Source organism: Parasteatoda tepidariorum, chromosome 10 (assembly GCF_982258835.1).
Source record: "Parasteatoda tepidariorum strain Cologne lab strain chromosome 10, Ptep-v5.0, whole genome shotgun sequence".
NCBI classification, from domain to species: Eukaryota; Metazoa; Arthropoda; class Arachnida; order Araneae; family Theridiidae; genus Parasteatoda; species Parasteatoda tepidariorum.
In genome coordinates, this window is record NC_141764.1 from 71455878 (window position 1) to 71483389 (window position 27512).

Consider the following 27512-nt stretch of genomic DNA (forward strand, 5'->3'; position numbering starts at 1 on the left):
GTGTTTTTATTCACGAATAAAATATATATGTTCACTAATTTTCCCAGATAAATCAGTTTTTTTAAATGAAGAGCTGATTGAATGAAGCTGGCAAGTGACACGATTAAAAAAGTTGAGATTTATCATTGAAAGTTATTATTTTAATCTTCTTTAAGTATATAATATTTTTTAATATTGCTAAATTTAGTAATTCCGAAGAGGCTGAAGTAAGTAAGTGACACTATTTGAGAAATCTTTAAGTGGAAGAACAAGCTAAATCCGTTTGGTATAAACAATAGTCTTCAAACAACCCTAGAAAATCACTCGTTTGGCATCGAAAGCTGAAACGCGGGGAATTCGTAGGAGCACCAGAGAAAATGGAAAGCTTGAAATATCAGCTTCCATATAAAAAAAAGAAATATAAATTTTTTTTATAAATCAATGATGAAAAATATAAAAGAAGAAAATAACCCTTAATAGATGCAATACATAATTTCATTGTATCTCGTTCGCAATACGTTGCGTTTTAGGTCAATGAATTAAAAAAAAATTTCTGAGCAAAGACTCGTTGAAAATATATATTATATTGTGTTTATTGAATTTTTTCAGTATATTATTATTGATACTTGGAGAAAACTTGTTATTCGTTCTAGTTGAAAAAAAAGCTTATTAATCAATAAATCGATAATGATCAACTCTATAACATCAGGCACAAAGCTGAAAAGATGTGCTGATACAATTAATTAAGTTAAAACAATTCCAGTTTTTATTGTTATTTGTTGCTCTTCCTGGTGGCTTTACGCTATCAGATTAAGTAAAACATATTTTAGATATATATTAAGTAAAACATTTTTAGAAGTTCATCCCATAAAAATAAAGATTTACGGTATTCAGTATTATTTGGCACAATGCTATATACTCTTGGACAACTTTAAATAGTCAAAAATTATCATTATTAACAATTTTCTCCGGTACTTATTACAAGAGGTGGGCCGAAAGAAACCTATTTCTTTAGTACCTGTAGTTGTCATCGTGGTACCTATATAAATTTATAAAAAAAGTATTAAAACAGCCCCAATTAACGCTATATTATTAATACCCATTTAAATTTTTTTTTGGATTATTATTCTTAAATTGAAAGTAACAAGCGGTTCATGAACAATCTTTAAGATGTGTGCTCGCTCTTGAAATATTAAGTGTTAAATTTGAAATGTTAAGCGTACACTATGTACAGTCCCTGGCTAAATTATTAGACGCAATATAGTATTCTGTCACATCTTTTCTTTCGTTTTGATCTGAATTCGTCATCTGAATCAATTTTCTTCTTTATGCGTCGTACGCTAGCTTCAGAAACCTTCAATCTTCGTGATATTTCGCGGTTTGAAACAATTTTAGCATTCATGATTGCTTTTACATGGTGAAAGATGGTCTTTTTTACCCATGAGGAAAATATTCCAATTGGTTATTTATACGCTGTACACAAAATAAACAAATGACTGCGTAGTATAAAGCTGTGAAACAAATAAACACAGCGCATAAAACCACAGAAACGCATCCGCAACTGACGTACGCGAGAACGCAACTGAAACCGGTTTACGCTTGTTCATGTTCGTGTATCAATTGGTTAACGTTGTATAGTGCGGCTGTCAGGAGAACTACTCCACACACCCGTTACGCGTGGTGGCGGTTACCATGGTTACGAGGAAGGGACACTTCCAATAGGGGAGTAGGGTGAATAGTTTTGTCTTAATCGAAGCATAGGTCCTCGTGAGTAAACCAATCCACACCCTCTTTCCTTCATTTATCCCGCATTGGAAATGTGCTCTCGCTTGTTACCATAGCAGCAGACATCCCCAGACTTTCAGTCAGGAGGAGTTCTCCTCAAAGCCGCACTATACGTGAGAACGCAACTGAAACCGGTTTACGCTTGTTTATGTTCTTGTATAAGTTGGTTAACATTGTAATGCCAATACGTTAAAAATAAATACAGATAGGAAGTATATAAAAATCCCCTAAATAAATATTTAGACATACACCCAATAAGTGTATGTCTAAATATAAAAATATTGCATATAAACTCGTGCAAAACATGTCATTATTTAAAAACTATAGTAAGTCTAATAAATTGACCAGGAACTGCATATTTGGGAAAACTAATGGCTACTTTTTCATAAAAATTGACATGGCTCAGTTGATGCAGATTGAGTCTACATATGAACGAATCACAGTAATGGCTTGTATTTTTTATTTCACTCCCTGCAAGCAGAGATTGCACCGATGACGCAAATTATACTTTGGGGAAAACAAATCAGATCTCCATTAGAGTTGAGCTATCCATGAGAGGTTTTCGTAGTTTTTACTCCAATTTTGCACAAATGCTGATTAGTTTCGCTTTAAAAATATTCTTCACGGAGGTGATTGTGACCTGGTTCTTTAAGTAAGCTTGTTAAGTAGTCTTAAGTGATACATTAAGTAGTATTGAATAGTTACACGTTAAGTATTTTGTATTTTTATAGAAATAAAAATTTCTAATATGAAGTATTTATTTGGATTTATCTTTGGTTCTTTCTAAAGCTGTTAAAATTCTAAACATAAGCAGTGCCGCATACTGTTAAACCAATTATAATTATTAATGAAACTTGCCTTTTTTTGAGCAATAGCATAGGTGCGTGAGGATGTAGTAGAGAATTGAGATGGTTTTTCTCTCTTCTCTCAAGACGGAGATGGAAATAACGTTAATACTTCCCTTGCCTATACCATGCTGAAATGTTCCGGTCTCAAGCTTATAGCAGCTTATGTCATTAAATGGCAGCCGGACTGTATTTAAATTATGACTAAAGTTCAATACCTAGAGAATTTTGACAATATCACGGACATATTTTTAAAATTGATATCAAAGTACTTCCACATCGGCAAAGCTGTGGGCAACAGCTTTAATATACAAATAAAATAAATAAAATGCATTTAAAAAAAAAAGTTCTTAAATGCTATTAAGACGTGCTTGATAAACAACTTACATGCGAAATATTTTTTTGTTGAAAATTTCAGCTTATAGATTTTTTTGTTGTAAAATACAGCTTGAATATTTTTTCATGCAACTTACATGCGAATATACGTGATTTGTAAATGCGAATAAACGTGATATGTAGAGTTAAGAAATTATTAAAAGTACTTTTTTTATTGAAATTGAAACAGACAGTAACTTAAAGTGTCAAAAATTAATTCTTAATGATGCGGATGGGAAGCAATTTACAAAATGTTTGCCCAAATAGAGATTAGAATAAATTCAAAATTCATATTTGAAATAGAAAGTTTTAACTTATTTCTAGATGAAATCTAATGGTAATATATTCCGCTGGAAAAAAAGCGAGAAAGTAATTGAGAAACCCATTAATTTTTGCTGCCTATTTTTGCGAAAGAATGTTTAAACATTCATCATAGTTAGGCAGACGGTTGACAAGACTTTATAATTTGATAGATGGCATCAGCAATGATCGATGATTTTTTCGCATTCGTAAAGTCATTTTATTTTATCTATCCGTAACTCTCTTACGAACTTGATTTTTTAAATATTTTCTGAATTTACGATTGATTCTAGATTTATTTTGCGAAGTCAGACTCTCAGGTTCATTATAACAAATACGAGAAAAACTGTATGTCACATAAAACGTTAGTTTATCGAGCAATATTACCGGGAATAATAAAGCTTATCGAGCATTATTGTTCTGTATTTATTTCTAAATAGTTTTGCTTAAAATAGACCAAGAATTATTTTAAATTTAAAAAAAAACTTATTATATCCATTAATAATGACTTTATTGTGGTTTAATGATAAGCCAAGAAAATTGGAAAAATAAGGTAATAGTGGTGAATTTATCCTCTGTCTGTAATTCTACAACTTTAGTCGTTATTTCTAGTAATGTTCCGTTTTTTTACGGATTTTCAATAGATTCCCGTAAAAAATAAGATACTATGAGGAATATTTTCTGCATGCAGAGATTAAATCTTCTTCTTCTTCTTCAGCATGACAGCCCCTTACAGGCCTTGACTGCCTCAACCATGCGTAGCCTCCAACGCCTCCTATCCTTGGCGACTTTTTTCAATTGTCAATCTTTATTACTTTGAGATCTTTAGTAGTGTCATCCAGCCATCTAGTTGGAGGTCTTCCCCTGGCCCGAGATCCAGAAGGATTTTTAAAGGTGGCGATTCGTACTGCATTGTTTTCTGGACCTCTCCAGATATGGCCAAGCCATCTTAATCCATTGCTTCGGATGACTTGCACTGCAGAGATTAAATGTTATCTAGAAATACTTGAACTTTTATGTATTAATAACTACACCGTGGATATGATGGTAATTTCGTTTGTTAATTACTTTGTTAAATTCTGTGGTGAAGACCAACGGAGGTACTTAGCTTCGTAACGCTAGGTATATACATATTAGTCATAAGGGGTGAATAAGCCATCACTCGATGACTGGCTGATTGGGAGTACGACTTCCTACTTGGACACCACATATTTCCTCAGTTCCCTATTTACTTCACTTTCTAAATATACGAACAGACCGTTCCAGAAATTCGCTCGGACTGCTAATTCTGCTAGCGAAAATAAACTGCGCCTACAGATAAGGTGCGAGTAGTTTCTACATTATACACTCCTCAGTCAGTTGTCTTGGACTTCGAACAACTATCTCAAGCAGACATAGATGGCAGCACAACAGCTTTGCTCATGACTATCTGGCTCACTGATGGATAAATTAAACTGAACACCATTACATCAATTAACTTAGCCACATTCCACGGTTTGATGTGATGTGACGAAGCACAATTCAGCAACAACTCAAAGCTGTTGCTTTATTAAAAAAAGTTACGGTGATGAATTAATTATCTCTGAGCATTTAGTGCTATTAATGAATTAATTACGTCTGGGAATAAGTTCGGTCTGGAACTTTTCCAAATTCTTCAGAGTGGTTTCAGTTAGTTTCAGCAAGGTTACTGACATTTTAGTTGGAAGGATTCTGAATTCTTAAAAAAGTTACAAGCTCCATATCAGAAATAGTACTGGTATAAGTTGGCCACATTAGCTGCCCATAATTTTTTGCAAACATTTCTGAATTCCTTAAACGGCTCAGAGGAGAAAACTTGACTTCTTATGGTTTTGAATAATTGCCAGTTTAAACTACACATTTCTCAATTTTCCCCAGTCCCTGGGATTCGAATGTTTTTTATAACCGTCATTGAATAGCCGACCCAGTTTTGGGTTTACGACTACTAATGTTCAACTCCATAGTCTGTAATTTTGAGTCAAACCAGAAGACAACACCTGGATCAGCACCTCCAAAGGTCCGATTTACCATGGGAAGTTGGATTTCTTTGTGACTCGACAGTTTTAACGTGCACCAGTCACCATTTACTACACGGGATCGAACCTACGATCTCTTGGACGTGGGCCCAGTGCCTCACCAACCAGGCTATCCCTAGGTTTCGAACTTGGATCACCTCAATGGCAAGCAAGTACTGTATCTCCAGAGCCCTTGCGGCTGTTACTTAAAGGTAGATTGCTACTTTATTTACGTCGCACTAGAGCTGTACAATGGGCTATTGGCGACAGTCTAGGAAACATCCTTGAGGATGATTCGAGGACATGCCATAGCAATTTTGATCCTCACCAGAGGAGATGGCTCCCTGCTTTATGGGCCGGATGACCTGCTCGCGGAAGTCGAGCACTTCACGGTAGAACAGTTCAACGAGGACCGATACAGTGCACACTCGATCTCTACTCAGGATTGTCACAGCGGTCACCCACCCGCTTACTGACCTCAGCCAGTGATGCCTGACTTCGGTGTTCTACTGAGAACCTTGCCTTTACTATCATTCCACTGCGAGACGGCTCTTTTTCAGAAGTTGAGTCATTAAATAAAGATACACTAGTTTTAGTTTTCCAAACATATTCTAATCAAACTTGAAAATGGCTAAAACTAAATTAGCATAACGATCATGAGGACTTTTCAAGCTCCAAAAATTATAGGTTCATTCAAATATTTCAAGATCCTTATATAATCTCTCCTTTAATAATTTATTTCACATTACTTAATTTATTTCTTTAGATCGTCGGAAATAAGGATCACTTTATAGTCAAGAGTAAATTTTTCAATTAATTCTATTAATAGAATGAAAAGTATTTTAAACTCGGAACGAAGCGCTCTAAAAATAAATATTAAAATAAATAATTTGTAAAGAAACCATATCGTATTTAGAGAGTCAAAAAACTCATTAAAAGTTGGAAATGCGATCATTATCTTCAAATACTCACTTGTATGGTTTTATAAGTGGCGAAATTTTAAATTTTTTGCTTCAAGTATGTAAATTTGCTTCTTAGCAATTATTTATATCTTAGACAGTTAAAAGAAAATTCAAATCTCAACTCCAGCAGCGTTATATATAAACAAGTTTAAAAAAAGCAAGGTTTGAAGTTTCTTTAATTAAAAACTTAGTGAAAACAAATTAGCATTTTTTCTAAGCTAGTAGGGAATACTTGAGAATTTGATTCAATATTAGTAAATTTTTAGCATTTCTTCAGATTTAAAACTAACTTCATGAATTTAGGAAATCAATTAAAGGATTCGAGATAATTTGCAAGAATTTTGAATACAGTTAATTCTATATTCATTTAGAGAATTTGATTGTTGTTGTTGTTAATTTACGCCGCACTAGAGCTGCACAATGGGCAATAGGCGACGGTCTGGGAAACATCCCGAAGGATGATCCGAAGACATGCCATCACAATTTTGATCCTCTGCGGAGGGGATGGCACCCCCGCTTCGGTAGCCCGACGACCTGCGCGAAGTCGAGCACTTTACGGTAGCACAGTTTAACGAGTACCAATACCGCACACCCTCGGTAGAGAATTTGAGTAAAGTCATATAAGTGGTTCAAGATTATTTCAGTTAATTTTTAAAACAAACCATTAAAATTTTATTTCAGACAATGAGAGAACGTTATGTTAAGTGAATTTGAGACCATCTTTAGAATGCATTCAAAGCATCCATCTTTCTTTGAAAACCGCTTCTTCCATAAATACCACAAATGAAATTGAAACAAGACACCGATAGCCGATTATAACGGATTCTTACAATTATTGCCATAAAAATTAACACACGTAGAAAAAGTGATCAGAATGAAACCAAATTTTACATACGAAGTACAGTGCTTAAAAATTAAAAAACGAACCACCCTTAATGACTTTTGATCTAATGATAGGATCTTCGCGTTTTAAGACTCAATCGTAATGGTTTGAGGGGTGATCTCAAATATGCTAAATAATTACTGCCGGACGTATATTTTAAGTTACGAAATCAGACAGAAAAATGAACCTTCTCTGAATAAATATACCTTTTACGACGTATTCGGGTTTCTGACACCCAAAATATAGGGGATTGCCGCAATCTGGGAAATATGATCCCTGTAGTTTAATCAGGAGAGCGGACCCAAATTTGGTTTCCTTAATGATAATTTTATTTTCTACGTATTTAACTATACTTCGAAAACTTTTTTTACACTAGATGGTAGATGATTTGCCCTTGATACTATTACACCAGCTGTAGAAGCAATGTCCTGCCGTACAGCGTAAGTAGGAATGATGCTTTCACAGCGGGACCGTCCTAACACGTAGGCGTTGGGCATCACTGTCCAAATTAAATCTGGATTCATCGCGGAAGACGCTCTCATTCAATTCAGTTGCAGTCCAATTCTGCCGACCGAGACGCCATTCCTAACAGAGACAACGGCGTATGTCAATCCTGCCTATGCTGTAGAGCAGAACACCTCTTCTACAGCTGGTGTGATGGTATTGGTGCCATCCTATACGACATTCAGGCACGGTGCCATAGGAATGCTACCGCCAAATTACCATCCTTCTTTGGTCTTCCCGATCCTCACATTTGCCATCACATACTACACAGAACAAGGTGTCGCAGGAATGCCACCACCACATTACCAACCTTCCTGTCATTTGCCATCGCATACTACACACAACAAAGTGTCACAGGAATGCCACAGCCACATTGCCAACCTTCTTTGGTCTTCCCGATCCTCACATTTGCCATCACATACTACACAGAACAAGGTGTCGCAGGAATGCCACCACCACATTACCAACCTTCCTGTCATTTGCCATCGCATACTACACACAACAAAGTGTCACAGGAATGCCACAGTCACATTGCCAACCTTTTTTGGTCTTCCCGATCCTCATATTTGCCATAGCATACTACACGCAACAAGGGATCACAGGAATGCCGCAGCCACACTGCCAACCTTCTTTGGTCTTCCCGATCCTCATATTTGCCATCGCATACTACACACAACAAGGTGTCACAGGAATGCCACCGCTACATTACCAACCTTCTTTGGTCTGCTCAATCCCCACATTTGCCCATTGCATCCTTTTAGGTGTGTTAATTGTTATGGCAATGATTGTTTCTGAGTATTTTCAAAACAACACTGCACGTGAAGCTTCCCTTGGGTGAGGGGTATCGTCCTCCAAACGCTTTGTCAAGCGTGGTGGTGGCGGATTTGAATCCCGTCGTTAACCTGGATGTATTCTTTGTGATGTCCTTCTCTGTATTGTGCTACCTTTCCTTCTACTTAATAAAGGTTTATAAGCCTTAATTGTGCACACAAGTTTCAATGTACCGTATGTATGTTGTACCAATAAATAAAATAAATAAATAAATCACTGCACGTTATCTGTTACTAAGATCTCAAATTGAATGAATGATATTTAGTACTTTAGTTTGTCTTATATTAAACAGTTAACTTAAATCTTAATATTGTTTTACACAGGATGTTGAGGTTCCTGTATTTTTTCCATGCATTGTGAAATTTTTCGCTATTGTTCAGCACTTTTCTAAAGTTATCTATAAGTTTATCGTTACATAATTCAACTTAGAAAGTTCATAATTTTATACATTTAACCTCAAGCTCAAAATAGTTTTAATGAGAAGTTATCACTTCTGTATATATTTTCCAAAGTACTCTGAAATTGCTCTCTTTTTTATAAAATCGCTAATTAGGAGTTTATCGTCACAAAATTTTACTTTGAATATACATTATAAATTCGAGCATTTAACCTTAATTTTTGTTGTTGTAGTTGTTGTAGTTAAATTACGTCGCACTAGAGCTGCACGATGGGCTATTTGCGACGGTCTGGGAAACATCCCAGAGGATGATCCGAAGACATGCCATCACAATTTTGATCCTCTGCAGAGGGGATGGCACTCCCGCTTCGCTAGCCCGACGACCTGCACGCGAAGTCGAGCACTTTAAGGTAGAACAATTTAACGAGGATCAATACCGCACACCCTCGGTCCCTACGCAGACTAATCCAATTGGTCATCCACCCGCACACTGACCGCAGCGGGTGATGCTTGACTTCGGTGATCTGCTGGGAACCGTGTCTTAACGATACGGGACCCTTAATTTTCGAAAAATTATAGTTTATTAGTTTATAATTACACTATTTTTCTTTGAAAATACAGTATAATTTTACACAAATAGCCTTTAACTCCAGAATGGTTTAAGCAAACAATTAACAGTGCCACATTATTTTGGCACTTGCTTATCCCGACTGGCCAGTGGACACCTGAAAGGTCTCACATTTTCTGCTAATCAAAAGATCTTTCCTCTTTGCCCTAAATGCCAACAAAACCAGGCATTACCTGAGCACATCTTGAACTGTTTAGGGCTGGACTGGAACGACATTCATTCCTCTCCCCTTTTAGATTCGGACTTCCCAAATGTCAACGGATATATTGATCTGATCTAACTCCGTCAGACCAGATGGGAATTAGCAACAACAACAACATTATTTTTACGTAGTACTTTGCGAAACTGTTTTCTTTGTTTAGTAAATATGCAAAATCGTTATTTATAAGTTTCGAGCAAGTTTTATTTTGAAAATACATTATAATCTTACATATTTAACCACAAATTGAAAATTGCTTTTAAAAACTAGAGCCCTTGCATTTCCTTTCACTATACCCTGAAAGTGTTTGTTTTAAGTAACTTGGAAAATTCATTATTTTTATCTTTATTATTACATAACTTTATTATGAAAGTGCACTATACTTCAATTATTTAGCCTTAAATAATGCAAAAACCATTGTTAATTAATTTATTTTGATGTAGTTTTGCTTGGAAAGTTCAGTATAATTGTACTTATTCAACTTAAACCTCAAAATTGCTCAAGAGCACGAAATTGACACCGCCACATTATATTCGCATATTGTGAAATTGTTTGCCTTGTTTAGTAACTTTTCTTAAGTGTTATTTGCAAGTAATTCTTCGTTCTAGAAAATACATTATAATTTTACACATTCAAAATCAAAATTAGTAGTGGAAAAGGGAATTAAATTAGCATTGGTGTGGAACATTATCTACGACTTAATTCTTCAATTGAAAACAGATTTAACGCATTTAAGCTCAACCTTAGAATTTTTTTTAGTAAAGCGAAGTTAACTAACAACTAATGATCATCATCAATCATTTAAGCTCTTCAATTGAAGATAAAAAGGTTTAAAATAATAATGTTAGCCCATTTTATAAATTTTACTCCAATCGTATTTTTAGTAATAGGTAAGTTAATGCTTTTGAATCTTCACAAACTAGTATGATCTGAAATAGTTCTCCCTGATAAGTTACTTTGCAAAATCGTTACTAAGTCCATAATTTTATTTTGAAAATGCATTTAATTTTTTTCCTTAATGTAAGAATACAATATTTTATATAATGCAAAAAAGTCTTTTTTGCTTTTTTTGGCGATAGTTCAAGCATTTCGTTGCTATTTTAGTGTTTTATGACTTTCTAATTTAATATTCTTTTAAAATTGCTAAAACTTTTTTCTTCCTTTATTTAAAATAGCCATTTCTTATTCGTCATTATATTTTATTTCCGCTTTTTTCTCGTTAAATATCCAAGCTTAGCTTTCCTTCTCTAAAAAAATTCTCTTTTCTGGGTACCATTTTTGCGTGAATTTGGGGAAGAGAGAACATTCGAAATGGCTGTCGTAGCTCTAACACTATTGGAAATCGTTTTAACGCCCAAACCGATAAACAAAGTTCGCTGTTCTTGTTTTTTATGAAGCAATTTAGTATGTTTTCCCCTATGGGTTTTTCTTCATCGTTTGCTGTTTTTAGATTTAAAAGGAAGAAAAAAAAATGACGTGACAGCTTGTCGACACCAAGTTTTTATCGTTCAGCGGAAAACTGAATCTGCAAAGCTGTAGAAGATTATGTTTTGTATATTACCAACTGAATAGCTGTTCTTCGTAAGGTGTAAGAAAAGTTATAAATCATAAATAAACGAGCATAAATTAAAGCAATAATACACAAAATGAAACGACAGAACTAATCAAAGCTGTTAAAAAATAAAACGACTTAAACATTTTATTATTATTTGTCACTTTTCCCAGTAGTTTTACATTATAAGGGGTAAAAAAAGTTATAAATCATAAATAAACATGCATAAATTGACGCAATAATACACAAAATGAAACGACAGAATTAATCAAAGCTGTTAAAAAATAAAACGACTTAAATTTTTTATTACTATTTGTCACTTTTCCCAGTATTTTTACATTATAAGGGGTAAAAAAAGTTATAAATCATAAATAAACAAGCATAAATTAAAGCAATAATACACAAAATGAAACGACAGAATTAATCAAAGCTGTTAAAAAATAAAACGACTTAAATTTTTTATTACTATTTGTCACTTTTCCCAGTATTTTTACATTATAAGGGGTAAAAAAAGTTATAAATCATAAATAAACAAGCATAAATTAAAGCAATAATACACAAAATGAAACGACAGAATTAATCAAAGCTGTTAAAAAATAAAACGACTTAAATTTTTTATTACTATTTGTCACTTTTCCCAGTAGTTTTACATTACAAGGGGTAAAAAAAGTTATAAATCATAAATAAACAAGCATAAATTGACGCAATAATACACAAAATGAAACGACAGAATTAATCAAAGCTGCTAAAAAATAAAACGACTTAAATTTTTTATTACTATTTGTCACTTTTCCCAGTATTTTTACATTATAAGGGGTAAAAAAAGTTATAAATCATAAATAAACAAGCATAAATTAAAGCAATAATACACAAAATGAAACGACGGAATTAATCAAAGCTGTTAAAAAATAAAATGACCTAAATTTTTCATTATTATTTGTCACTTTTCTCAGTAGTTTTACATTATGAGATTTTTCTTTATAACCATAGTTGAACAGTTGTGTTTACGAGAAACAGTGTTCAACTCTGTAGCTTTGAAATTTTGAACACAACCCAGAAGACTAGGAAAATTCTGGATCAAGTATTGTGAACATTTTGCCTTCGCGGAGGACTTTTTGATGGAACTATCCCGCTTCTGCGTTACACGAAGAGGAAGACAACGAAAACCTTCCATGGCTAGCTTGACGGTAAGGGGACTCTAACCCATGATCCGTCTACCACTGAGGATATTTTTACGTAAGCACTGGGATCGGCGCGAGCTTGGTGCAAGAATTGTATCAATCAGCCATCGTTGATTTTCGAACCCGCGGCATCTTATAAAGAGGGAAGCCCTCTGTCCCTTAAGCCACCAGGACTCTTCATTATGAGAATAAGAAGAAAGACGATTAACCCATTAAAAGAAAGATAAACTTATTCATTATAATTCACACAGAAAACAATGCTATTGAATGCAACAAACACATTGTAGTCAAGACGTACAAAGATCGAGTAATTTTCCCTATTCACTTTAGAAACTACTAACATTTTCTTAGTTCAATTACAATAAACTTTAAGAAACAAGGGTAAGTATAAACAAAACAAACACGTAGTTTCAGATAGTAAATCTACCAGTTAATTCATTCATTTTGTCTATGTTTATATGGTGTATGGATAAAATATAAATAACTTTTAAAGAATATGCAAAAAATCGTTTCCAATGACATAGAGCTATAAGTAAAACAAAAAAAAACCCTGATGTAATTAAAAGAAAACAGAATTGTTTGCAGTTTAAATGTATAGCTATGCTCAATGCCAAACCTAGGAGCGAAATTCATTTTTCAAACATACTTCTCGAACCAACTAATTGAAAATTTTGAATGATTCTTTTGGAACAGGGACTGAAATTGCCCGTTTCACCCGCTACTCTAATTTCAAACACGAACGGTTCTAGAGAAAACGAAATAAATAAATAAGAGAGACACACAGACAGACACGCACAATTTTTTTTTCCTTTTGTTGTTGTAGGTAAAACTGTAAATGGAAAACAACTATTTCAAAATTATGAATATACTAAGACCAAATAAAAACAATGAAAATTTATCGTATGCGGTAATAAATAGATTTAGTCTGATAATAGACTTAATTCTTTTATCTACATCTACATTCCTACATTTTGTTAACTTAAAACTCTCTATTTATTTTATTGCATATATAAAACTATCTAATCTCATATTTTTAAATATTTTTTGTTACCTGTTATTGATTGATTCTATTATAAAATTATGGCTTGAATGTTCCATAATTTTATGTTCTTTAAATATTACTATTTCTCGATCTTATATCGTTAATCAGTTGAATTCTATTACTGAAATGGGATTTTGAATCCCGTTTGAGAACGCGTATTTTTAAATTTTTTATGCATTTATTTTTTACTGCATATTTATAATTCTTTATCATCATATTGTCATGTTTGTAGAATCTTGTTAATTGCTGATTCTATTATAAAATTATGGCCTGAAAGTTCCATAATTTTATGTTCTTTAAATATTACTATCGTTATTCTTATATTGTTAGAAGTTGACTACTGTTACTGGAATCACATTCTGTATCCTGTTTAACAACACGTTCTTTAAAATTATTATTAAAAATATCCATTTATTCTATTGTACAGTTAGAATTCTTTATTCTCAAAGTGTTAGGTTAGTGAAATCTTGTTTACCGTCATGTGGGGCTACTTTGTGCAGGATTTCGCAGTTTTTGAACTTTGACATGTAAAAAAACTATGTTAATACAAACTTTAGTAAAATTTATCGATATTATATTCATAACTGGACTCAGACGAGTGAATTTGATCAATATTGGCATTATTTGTATGTAATATTTACAAATAATAAGTCAAAACATACCTTGCACAAAGTAGCCCCGAAGTGGGGCAACTTTGTGCAGCGATAGGAATTCAGTTAAATAATCATGTTTTTAGTAAAATATTGATATAAAATTGTTAAAAAAGTCAATTGTTGACAGTTTTAATAACAAAAACATCAAGATATGTAAAGATATTAGTTTGATAATAATTTTCAGCGTTAAAATACCATTTTTTATAAAGAATTTTTTTTAAAAAAAGAATGTTTATTTCAAAACATTTGAGTTTAAACAAAAGGAAACCATATACATTTTTGAACATTGAAATGGATGAAATTTAAAAAATAATAATTATTACTTATTCATTAACATTTATAATATTGATAAATTTGAACATAACATGCTTGAAGGAACATGACAGAACTTGCTCTTCAGTTTCTGTCAAAATCACCTGATGTTCTATAAAATATATTTTTATGTGTTAAATCGTTTGATAAATTCATTAGAAAAATATTTGTAGAAGAAAAATAATAGTTTACCAGCACTTTTCATGTGATTCCTGTGAATTTTATTAGAGATAGTATTTCTGTGGATTTTGTACTTCAGAGAAGCTTCTGCAATCGACATACCACCAGCAACTGCTTGCAAACATTGTTGCAACTTTTCTAAAGTGTAATCACGATAATTTCTCGCTCCAGGTATTTTTTTTATAACGTCTGAGAATTTTTCTGTCGAATAAAAAACGAATGAAACTTTGCACAAAGTAGCCCCACTGTGCATTTTTTTTCATTTTCCGTTTATTTGTTATTAATTTTCAAATTTTTTTAACCCTAACATGATATAATTGTTTATCTTTATATATATATTTCGTCTGTTCGTGTGTATGTCACTGAACTCCTCCTAAACGGATGGACCGATTTAAATGAAATTTTCTGTGTACCTTCAGAAGGATTCGAGAATGGTTTGTATCTAATTTTTTTTCATTTTTTGGACAGATTTAACGTATATTTTAAATATATCTTTATTTAATCGTATTCGGATCCAAACTAGACATAGAAACATAATAAATCAAAAATAATATTCACGCACGTTGCAACAAGTCATATTAAACTCTAATACTTATGCATGCCCTTAAAAGAAGAGCATAAAATATATTTGCAATTATGTGAATAAAGGCAATGATATAGCAGTATTTCGAGTTGAAAATACCAATGTGACTGCTCTTCCAGTGAAAAACAACGACGAAATAACGCTGTACCAAATAGGCCGGTACATCAGCTCCAATGAAGCTGTTTGGCGTATCTTTGGTTTCCCAATTAATGAACGGGATCCAACCGTTATTCATTTAGCCGTCCATCTTAGAAACGGTTAGAGCGTATATTTCACGAACGAGACAGCGATTGACCGAGCTATAAATCCACCAAAAACTACACTCGCCAAATTTTTTGAATTGGGTAATCGTACGGATGCTTTTGGCGTCTTTGCACGGACATTACTCTACTCAGAAGTACCACCCTATTTCACATGGATTCAAAAACTGGACACCCCACAAGCAAGGCACACCGGTTGATGCATGTCCCGGGTTTATTCAAATCAAACGCCTTGGGGAGAATATTTACAGTCAATCCAAGGCAGACTGAGTGCTTTTATTTTCGTCTGTTGTTGGTTAATTACACCAGCTCATTATCATTTCAAGATATATGTAAAGTTGATGGAAATCAGCATCCAACTTATAAAGATGCATGCTTTGCACTCGGCTTGCTGGAAGACGACAACCAGTGGGAATGTATGCTTGCTGAGGCAGCATTGAACTGTACTGCAAAGCAAAATCGTCTACTATTTGCTATAGTATTAGCTACATGTTTCCCGGCCCGTATAGAAACGTTATGAGAATATCACAAAGATTCGATGACTGATGATATACGGTATCATTATCGCACACGTTGCAACGATCTAACGATAGTATTCAGCGATGCTGTGTACAATGAAGCACTGATTGTTATTGAGGATCTTTGCATTATTATTGCCAAATTGCCACTCAGTCATTTCGGTATGCTTTCGCCAAATCGAAGTGCATCTGATTTATTAAACACTGACATGAATCGTGAACTTCAATACAATACGATAAAAATGGCAGCGATTGTTACTCGCAATGTTCCACTAATGAATGAGAAACAAAGGAGCATTTATGACCGCATTATGCTCGCAGTTTCAGCAGGACAGTGTGGATTTTTTTCCTGATGCACCAGGTGGAACTGGCAAAACACTAATTACTTCGCTAATTCTCGGTGAAATACGATCAAATACGATCGCGTTGGCCGTTGCATCATCTGGCATTGCGGCAATTTTATTGGACGGAGGCAGAACAGCTCATTCAGTATTTAAGCTGCCACTAAATATTCAAAACAACCCAGATGCAGTGTGCAACATAAAAAAACATTTCTTCTATGGCCACAGTGTTAAAACACAGTAAAATTATCATCTGGGATGATTTCACTATGGAACACAAAAATCGCTTGACGCGTTGAACAGGACATTGAAAGATATAAAAAAATAATGACAAATTATTTGGCGGCACTCTGTTACTCCTTTCAGGTGATTTCAGACAAACACTTCGTCATTCCGCGTTTAATGTACGCTGATGAGATCAATGCTTTCTTGAGATCATCTCCACTTTGGCGTAATGTTGAAAAAGTTCTACTAAAAGTAAATATGCGCGTCCGAATGCTTCAAGATCCATCTGCTGAAACATTCTCAAAACAATTGTTAGATATCGGTGATGGAAAGGTTACTAAGGATGAGACTGGATGCTTAAATTACCGGACGATTTCTGCACAATCATTGATTCACAAGATGCTCTCATTAGCCTAATATTTCCCGATGAACACACGCAATGCATTCATCATGAGTGGCTGGCAGAAAGGGTGATTTTAGCAGCAAAAAATGTGGACGTCAACGAATTGAATCTGTAGATGCAACAGTTATTGCCAGGTAACTTGGTGACATGCAAATCCGTTGATGCAGTTTGCGATCCCATTGAAGCTGCAAATTTTCCAACAGAGTTTTTAAACTCATTGGATTTACCTGGCATATCACCGCATAATTTAGTACTCAAAGTTGGATCTCCGGTTATTTTGCTTCGTAATTTGAACCCACCTTGGCTGTGCAACGGCACACGATTAGTCATTAAAAAATTAATGAACAACGTCATCGAAGTCATTATTTTAAATGACAAATTCCGGGATGAAAGTATATTACTTCCACGAATCCCTATTATGTGCCAATCCCTATTATGCCTATTATGCCCCCCACAGATGTGCCAATTCAATTTAAACGCATTCAGTTCCCCATTAGATTGGCATTCGCAATGATAAGGCCAAGCAATGTCTGTTTGCGTCTTAGATTTGAACACACCATGTTTTTCGCACAGATACGTGGCATACTCTCGAGTGGGCAAACCATCCAGTTTATTTGTGTTAGCTAAAGATGGAATGACAAAAAATATTGTACACTCCATTGCACTAAGAGATTAATATTGTTGACTAATATTTTCAGAATTCGTTGTATATATAATTTATAAGAAAAAGTTGCAATAAATTAAAAAAAATTATTATTTGGTGTGTTGTTACTTTCACATTTCGTCATCGTTCACAGCGCTCCATGCCTCTTCCACTCATATACCACATACGCACACATTTACAATAAATAAGATATATTTTCATACTCTAGAAATAATTCATATGGCAAAACATCGTTTGCCGAGTCAGCTAGTTAATATATAAATAAAAAGTTTTGCACTTACGACAATTGTTTTATCAACGTCTTTACATTTCACAGCTAAAGTTTCCACGCACACTTTTCGTCGTCCGACGTTCTCGGAAAGTTGTTGACATTGGATAAACAAAACACACTCTGAGATTGTTTTAAAATTCGAAAAAATGTTTGTAGTAATAGAGGAGACTTCTATCTTCAAATTCCACACATTTTTAATGTGAAAAAAACATAATACTGAATAGCAGCACTTGAAAAGTGCCAAATTTGAATTTGCGCAAAGTAGCCCCACATGACGGTACTATTGATTTGATTATAAAATGATAATGTTTAAGTAATATTTCTGTTTTATTTTAAACTTCCATATTCTCCTCATTCTTATATCGTTAATCAGTGGAATATTTTACAGAAATCAGATTCTGAATCTTGTTTAAAAATGCATACTTTAAAATTATTAATAAAATTCCCCATTTATTCTATTAAATGCATAAAATTCTTTATTCTCGCATTATTATATTTGTACTAATTATTCACTTTATTATAAAGTGATAATTTTTTAAATAATATTTGTTTCTTAAACTTTCATATTCCTTATTCTTATATGGTCAGTTAATGAAACACTGTTACAGAAATTAGATTCTGAATCCTGCTTAATGTTAAAATAACTGAATCCTGTATATGTTAAAATAGCTATTAAAATTCCCCATTTATGCTATTGCATTTTTATTGTGGAATTAAAACTATTTATTCTTATATTGTTAGAAAAGTGGAGTCTTGTTAGCTTTTCTGTTATAAAATGGTAGTTTTTAAGCAATATTTATGCTCTTTAAATAATTCTATTCCCTATTCTTAAACTATTGGTCAGACGAAGACTGCCTTGCTTTATTTTTTAATCCTTTTTTTACATTGTTAGTCAGAGGATTATTGTTATTGAAACGGGATTCTGAATCCAGTACAATAAAACATATTTAGGAGTTTTTGTGAGCACAAATATTCATAGAAATATGTAATGCATGTTGAAATATGAAAAGTAAATCACCTTTTCCCCAAATGACCGCTCTGTCATCGATGAAGGCATGGTCATCCTTGACTGTTCTTCTGTCTCCGCTGACTACAACTTTCCATTCTGCGTGAGCCTTACCTCTCAGTAGTACTCGGATTGCTGGAAAACAAACACAAAGTAAACAACGCATATTTTAGCACTTCATTGACTAAATTTTGAGCAGAAACTCAAAACATGGTCGTTAAACAGCCGACCGACAGTTTACGGCTACTGATGTTTAACTCCGAACCCTAGATCAAGTATTGAGAGAAATTTGCCTTTGTAGAGGACTTTTTGATGGAACTCATCTGCATTTTCGCTGCAAGTAAAACCACGAAAACCTCTCATGGTTAGCTTGACGGCAAGGGAACTCTAACCCGTGATCCGTCAACCACTGAGGATATTTTACGTCAGCATCGTGGTCAGTGCGAGCCAGGTGCAGAATTCGTAACGCTGAGATTCGTACCAGGTTCACCTCATTGGAACATATCGATACACTGAGCCACCGCGACTTGAAACATGGAGCTTGTCAATAGCTGGGGTCCAAAGGGCTGGGGGTTGGTTGGGCGTTGGGCCCATGTCAAAGAGGTCGTGAGTTCGATCCCCATCGGCTGACTCCCCGCGTAGTAACTGGTGACTGGTGCCCATTAAATTTGTCGGGGTTACAAATCAATACCTCTAGGGTCATTGAATTAGAGATCGTTCTCTGGTTCAGGTCTAAATTACGATCTATGGATGAATGCATGGATTAATGAGTGGGTCCACCCTTTAAAGCGGTTGTGTGTGGCTTTGAAGCGTGTGTGTGACTGAAGTCGTATTTTTGGACATATATAGTGCCACTGAAAAACAAGAAAGGAACCCTCTGCTTTAAATTTGCTTCATTTCACCAACCAGGCTTGCTGGTGTAGCAAGTTGCAATAGAAACAACAGCAAGAATTCAGATTAAGGGGATATTTTGAAGGACTTGTTTCTCATAATAATTAATATTTTGTTTATTTCTTTTAATATAACTATCTTTTGAAACTAAATTCCAATCAAATTCTGAATTTTAAATGGAAAATCAAGAAAACTATAAATATGATCCATCAGAATGTTTTAATTATTAATTATAATTATAATAATGTCTAGATCAGTGGTTTTCAATTCATTTCTGTCATGGAACCAAACCCTAAATGATTAACCTTTTTCCGGCGGAGCCCCAACTTCATAGATAAACTAAATAAAGATACAATTGCGAATGCATTTACTAATTTAAAGATTTTATTTCGAAGAATTATATTTTTAATCATTATATCATGAAAAAATATTATTGTCTTCAATAAAGTCTTTCTTAGGTTAGTTTTTATGCCCTACAGTTAAATTTTAATTCACGGAGTTAAATCTAGACTAGTTATAACGTAGTCTAGTTAAGGTGTTATGTATGCTTATAGCTGAAAACGAATAAAATAATCAGAAATATGTTTTCTTTGAAATAAAAACTGAAAGGAATCACTTTAAACATTAAAATTTGTTTTCAGGAAACATTGAAAATTGTTTTTCTTGATTACCTAATTTGAAAATCTTATTTTGTTTTGATCTGAAAATCGCAAAGCGAAATGATAATGATAGTTTTATAAGTAAATCATCCTTTCTTAATTTATTCAATATATTGTTATTAGAAAACTTGTTTAAAAAATTATCAATTTCTTTTCACAGGTACTTATATATATATATATATATATACTATCTCACCTTAAAAAAATAAAAATAAATAAAATATTTTCACTGAAGTTTCTAAAGATCCTTATATTTTTTATACTTTTTACTAGATGGTTATATTTTATAACTGTCAAAAATGATTATTTACTTCAACTAAAATTACAAGTGCAAATGTTGTAATTGCGTTTATTTTTCTTCTTATTAAGCATTTTGACAGACAGTGTTTGGCATTTTTTCTAAGAATTTAGGCATTTTCTTAAGTTAAAATTATTAAATGGACATAAGTTTCTTTTTTTTAAAGTTATTAAGTATTTATTAGATTATTTTGAGATATCCCTTTAAATTTAAAGACTTTCTCACAGAAAGGACAGAATTAATTCATTTTTTTTCATGTTTTCTTGCATCAATTAAAGTAAATATTACAAAAAGTGCAAACGAACTATTAAATGATAATTAATTGATAACATAAGTACAAACAATGTCATACTGAACTTAAATGTTATTCATAATTTTTTTGATATTTACTTTTGATGTGTAAGCAATAGAGGAAATATGTCTCCCAAGTCTAAGCAAATGCATTGAATGAGTAAATATAAATTCAAGACATAGAAAAGATACATAACGTCTATATAACTTAGTGCTGTAAATGCATTGTTATTAAAATAGTCAGCTGTTTTTTTATTCATTAACGATTATACAATCTGACAATGCTTTCATTAAATAATTTTAGATCCTGTTTCTTAAAATCTCTTTGAAAACGTGGCACATTATCTCAATGATATTTGTTTAACTTAGATGATACTAAATACTGATACAGTATACTAAAGCAAAAACCAGCGTGAATAAAGCAGAAATGAAAGTACATAAATAGACATACTACAGTTTCAATTCCATAAATAAGAATCTTTAGTTCTATAAATAAGAATCTATAGTTCTATAAATAAGATCAGTTCTGTAATCAGTTTTATAAATAAGAAAATACATAAATGGACATACTATAGTTTCAATTCTATAAAAAGGAATCTTCCTCAGTGTCTAAATGTCAAATAAAGGTAGAGAAGTAAAGTGACAAACACGTGAAAAGCAGTTTAACCAATAGGTATGGAGGAACAAGTTTGAACAAGGAAATAAAAATGGGGAGATAAGGGGATTTGGAAGGTTAAATTAAAATGTGTTTCCAAATATTGGGAAACAATGTGATACTGAGAAGAACATTAGCTAAGTTATTAGACTGTTTCAAAATGTATGAAGATTCCCAAAAATCAAGTTCGGAAGATGAAGAGCATCGTTTAATGATTTCAGTAGAAGAAAAATCAAACCTGTAATTCGATTTCCAACTGTGTAGAATGATAGAAGATCGGCTAATGTCCTTATTTTGAACACGTCTTTCGTGTTCTTTAAGCCAAAGTTTAAGGGTACGTTTTTTTTGTCCACTTATACGAAATACTACATTGGCACGAAACTTGATAAATACTCTAGCTATTAATATCAGAAAAGGTGAAATTCAGTTTATTAACTGTATACTCATAATTGATGCTGATCACTTAAAATCAATGATGTTTTTTTTTCAAAAACTAAGCTATTAAAATTGAGATTTCAATTAATGATTTTGTTAATTTTTAGCAGAATTGACATATTTTTACAGAATTAAAAAATACATTTATAAGTAGATCGTGCCATTTCTATTTTATTACCACGTTTATATAAACTTGCCTTCGTGTATGTCTGTCCGGGTGGAATTTTGCAATCGATTTTAAACTAACTTCCCGACTAGCCACAAACTTCAAATTTGGCGCATAGTTCAGAATTGGATGACAATTCATGAAAATGGAGAGAAAAAAGACATACAAAGTAAAATAAAATTAAAATTTAAAAAAAAAAAAAATCATTTTCGAGATTGTCTTTTGTTGTCGATTCCATTATTTCAAATTAGTATTACATTTTAGGTGAAAAGATTTTTATTGTCGGAGTATTTTTATTGGCTGAAAAATCACGTGGTAGGATCCAGTTTTTCCTCATTCATTTCCAGATCGCTTTGGTTGTCATCAGCATAAAACTAATGAAAGTCGTAAAGGTATTGTTTTTCTATAAAGATTTTCGTATCCCTAATTTAAAATGAAAGTTCTATTATTTCAGTAGTGGTCTTGTAGTAGTCTTGACTACTCTTGACTAAGAAAAATAATCTAAATAAAAATATATATTTTTAAAAACCACGTTTTTTTGTAGTGAATAATAATAATTAAAAAGTAATGATTTTTAAAAAATATAAAATAAAAATTAAAAAAATTATAATTTAAAATAAAAAAATTCAAAATAAAAAACAATATTTTTAAAAACCACGTTTTTGTAGTGGAGAATAATAATTAAAAAAAAATTGAAAAACGAAAAACGTGGGGCGCATGAAATACATAACAGTACATATACGCATATATATACACATTTTCTATACACATTTACACATGCACAGCTACATACATATGCATATACACAAGCATATTCCACATCTACATTCAGATACAATTACAATTACAGATATACATACACATATTCTCAAGAGCACACACGCACGCACTAATATAACATTACTGTTATGTATTTCATGCGCCCCACGTTTTTCGTTTTTCAAATTTTTTTAAAATTATTATTCTCTACTACAAAAACGTGATTTTTAAAAATATTGTTTTTTATTTTGAATTTTTTTATTTTTTAACTTTTTTAAAAGAAGTCTTTATTAAAATTTTGTAAATTCAATATGTGGAAAATAAAGCAAAATAGTTTTCTGTGAGCAAAAATTTATTCAAACCAAAGAAAAAATCTTTTTTTTTCAAAGCTCCTTAAATCACTTTAGATTAAACTAAATTAAATTAAATTACGAACAAAAATCCATACTTCAGTCACAGTAAAAATGCTCTAGAGTTTGTATGTAATTTAAAGATAATACTATTCCTACAATCATTGAATCTCAGAAGAAAAAAAGAAATACCCCAAGAAAATATAATCTTTCATAAAAGTAGAATTACATATATTTAATGAGATACAACTTTCTCAAACAGAATTAAAGCTTTTGTTTGAAAAAGAAAATGGAGGAAGTTTTGTTATTGAAGTTGAACTTTTCAACGGATTTACTTCGTTACAAAATTAAAATTATGGTACAGATACATGCCTTGAAAAACAGTTAAAAAAAGTAAAAGATGAGAAATTAAGTTGAAATACATTTATGAAAAAATTTGCAAAGATATAATTTAAAATAAAGCGTACATATAATTAATTGTTATTATATTTTAAGTTTAATAAAAAATCTGATTTATTTATTAGTATTACTTATATTTAAAGGTCGGGACAGCCTGGTATGCAGGGCGATGAACTCGCGTTTGTGAGAACAGGTGTTCGAATCCAGCTGACCGAAAACTCCCCGTGTAATAAATGGTGACTGGGGCACTGTAAATCTGTCAGGTCACTAAGTCTTACATGCTCTCATAACAAATCAATGCCTCTAGGAGTACTGAATTCGAGATTGATCGTTCTCTGTCTCAGGTCAAAATTACGATCTGTGGATGAATGAATGCATGTATGAATGGGTCCGCCCTATAAACGGGTATGGCGTATGCGTGTGGCAGAAGTTGAATTCTTGTCCATAGATGGCGCCACTGGAAAACAAGAATAATTGCACCCCTCCGCATTGATGGTCGAGCTCTATGCATTGATGGCTCAAGGCATTAGAGAGTTCGCCTTCCAATGATTTGAGCCGGGTTCGAATCCAGCGATGGCTGGTAGATACGAATTCCGCAACCAGCTTGCACCGACCGCAGTGTTAACTTATTAGTAGACGAATCATGGGTTCGAGTCCCCTCACCGTCTGTCTAATTGTGGGAGGTTTCGTAGTTCACCTCTCCATGTAACGCAAATGCGGGTTAGTTCTATCAAAAAGTCCTCTACGAAGGCAAAATTTCTTCCAATACTTGATCCGGGAGTTCCCTTGTCTTTTGGATTGAGTTCAAAATTACAAGGCTACGGAGTTGAACATTAATAGTCATAAACCCAAAAAATTGGGTCCGCTGTTCAACGACGGTTATAAAATTAAATGATGATTAATTAATTTTGCTGATAGGTACTAATTGAAATGAAAAATAAGCTGTGTACTGAAAAGAAAAATTAATTGCGAAAATGTACGAGTTTGTTATGGAGAACCATAAGAAGTCGACATACTATTATTGACACCAATGATACTTACATTTTGATTCTAGGCATTACTAGCATTATTAAAATTGATGTAGTTTTAATATGTACCACGTGTACTCACTTTTACATGCGTACAAAGTATTTTATGAGTAAATTTAGAACTAGAAATGGATTTTTTAATGTATGAATAGTTTATGACTAAATAAAGAATCTAAAGGATCTTAATTGTACCTCGAACTATTCCTGTCACCTGAAATTCCAAATATGCCATTCATCTCAAAGTGAGTCTGGAAGTACTGCTGATCTATCACCTTTAACTTTTAAAGAATCAGGGAATAAATATTTATCAATAGATATTTATATACGACATGGAGTTAGAAGAAGTGAATTGTTTAGAGAATAGTTTATGGCACAATTAAGTATCAGAAGGATCCTAATTGTGTCATAAACAATCGACGTCACCTGAAATTAGAAATAAGTTTTTTTGTCTTTTAAGTGCTAACCTAAAAACGAAAGTTGTTTTGGAGGTTAAGCAGATCCCCTTCAACCTTTAGAGAATTCGTAAACAAAGACATTGGACACGACATGGTTGCAATATAGGTACGAGGTTGCAATTAGATACATATAAACGACATGGAGTTAGAAGAAGTGGATTGTTTAGAGAATAGTTTATGGCACAATTAAGTATCAGAAGGATCCTAATTGTGTCATAAACAATCGACGTCACCTGAATTAGAAATACGTTTTTTGGTCTTTTAAGTGCTAAACTAAAAACGAAAGTTGTTTTGGAGGTTAAGCAGATCACTTTTAACCTTTAGAGAATTCGTAAATAAAATCATTGGACACGACATGGTTGCAGTATAGGTATGAGGTTGCAATTAGATATTTATAAACGACATGGAGTTAAAAGAAGTGGATTGTTTAGGGAATAGTTTATGGCACAATTAAGTTTCAGAAGGATCCTAATTGTGTCGTAAACTACCCACGTCACCTGAAATTATAAATACCTTTTTTTTTGTCTTTTAAGTGCTAACCTAAAAACAAAAGTTGTTTTGGAGGTTAAGCAGATCTCCTTCAACCTTTAGAGAATTCGTAAACAAAGACATTGGACACGACATGGTTGCAATATAGGTACGAGGTTGCAATTAGATACATATAAACGACATGGAGTTAGAAGAAGTGAAGTGTTTAGAGAATAGTTTATGGCAAAATTGAGTATCAGAAGGATCCTAATTGTGTCATAAACAATCGACGTCACCTGAATTAGAAATACGTTTTTTGGTCTTTTAAGTGCTAAACTAAAAACGAAAGTTGTTTTGGAGGTTAAGCAGATCACTTTTAACCTTTAGAGAATTCGTAAATAAAATCATTGGACACGACATGGTTGCAGTATAGGTATGAGGTTGCAATTAGATATTTATAAACGACATGGAGTTAAAAGAAGTGGATTGTTTAGGGAATAGTTTATGGCACAATTAAGTTTCAGAAGGATCCTAATTGTGTCGTAAACTACCCACGTCACCTGAAATTATAAATACCTTTTTTTTTTGTCTTTTAAGTGCTAACCTAAAAACAAAAGTTGTTTTGGAGGTTAAGCAGATCTCCTTCAACCTTTAGAGAATTCGTAAACAAAGACATTGGACACGACATGGTTGCAATATAGGTACGAGGTTGCAATTAGATACATATAAACGACATGGAGTTAGAAGAAGTGAAGTGTTTAGAGAATAGTTTATGGCAAAATTGAGTATCAGAAGGATCCTAATTGTGTCATAAACAATCGACGTCACCTGAATTAGAAATACGTTTTTTGGTCTTTTAAGTGCTAAACTAAAAACGAAAGTTGTTTTGGAGGTTAAGCAGATCACTTTTAACCTTTAGAGAATTCGTAAATAAAATCATTGGACACGACATGGTTGCAGTATAGGTATGAGGTTGCAATTAGATATTTATAAACGACATGGAGTTAAAAGAAGTGGATTGTTTAGGGAATAGTTTATGGCACAATTAAGTTTCAGAAGGATCCTAATTGTGTCGTAAACTACCCACGTCACCTGAAATTATAAATACCTTTTTTTTGTCTTTTAAGTGCTAACCTAAGAACAAAAGTGTTTTGGAGATTAAACAGATCTCCTTTAACTATTAGAGATATCGTAAATAAAGACACTGGACACGACATGGTTGCAATATAGTTACGAGGTTGCAATTAGATATTTATAAACGACATGGAGTTAGAAGAAGTGAATTGTTTAGGGAATAGTTTATGGCACAATTAAGTATCAGAAGGATCCTAATTGTGTCATAAACAATCCACGTCACCTGAAATTATAAATACGTTTTTTTATCTTTTAAGTGCTAACCTAAAAACGAAAGTTGTTTTGGAGGTTAAGCAGGCCTATCACCTTCAACCTTTCGAGAATTCACAAATAAAGACATTGGGCACGACATGGCTGCAAGTATATTGCAGCAAAGAAAATTTTTCAATCATTCCGGAGAAAACAAAAATAAGAAATAACTCTTTCCATCTTCTTGTCTTTCCGAGCGATAAATAGACAATTCTTCTTTAATAATACCACCTGGTACCGCTCAATAGTCTTCAAAGAAGAGTTCTTTGTTTGTTTAACAAAGGCAACGGCTGATAAAGATAGGATTGGATATCTCAAATCGATTCTTTTAGTCTGAGTGTTATTCTATATTTTCCGGAAAAC

At 32.9% G+C, this 27512-nt stretch overlaps 1 protein-coding gene across 1 annotated transcript in view; it reads right to left on the bottom strand.

Moving 5' to 3' along the window:
• Positions 1-27512, bottom strand: part of LOC107439657 (arrestin domain-containing protein 2) — a 230078-nt gene that overhangs the window by 52049 nt on the left and 150517 nt on the right. Inside the window, exon 3 of the mRNA XM_043052149.3 lies at positions 18925-19047. Within this exon, the coding sequence (XP_042908083.1) occupies positions 18925-19047 (123 nt within the window). The remainder of the gene's footprint in view (positions 1-18924; positions 19048-27512) is intronic.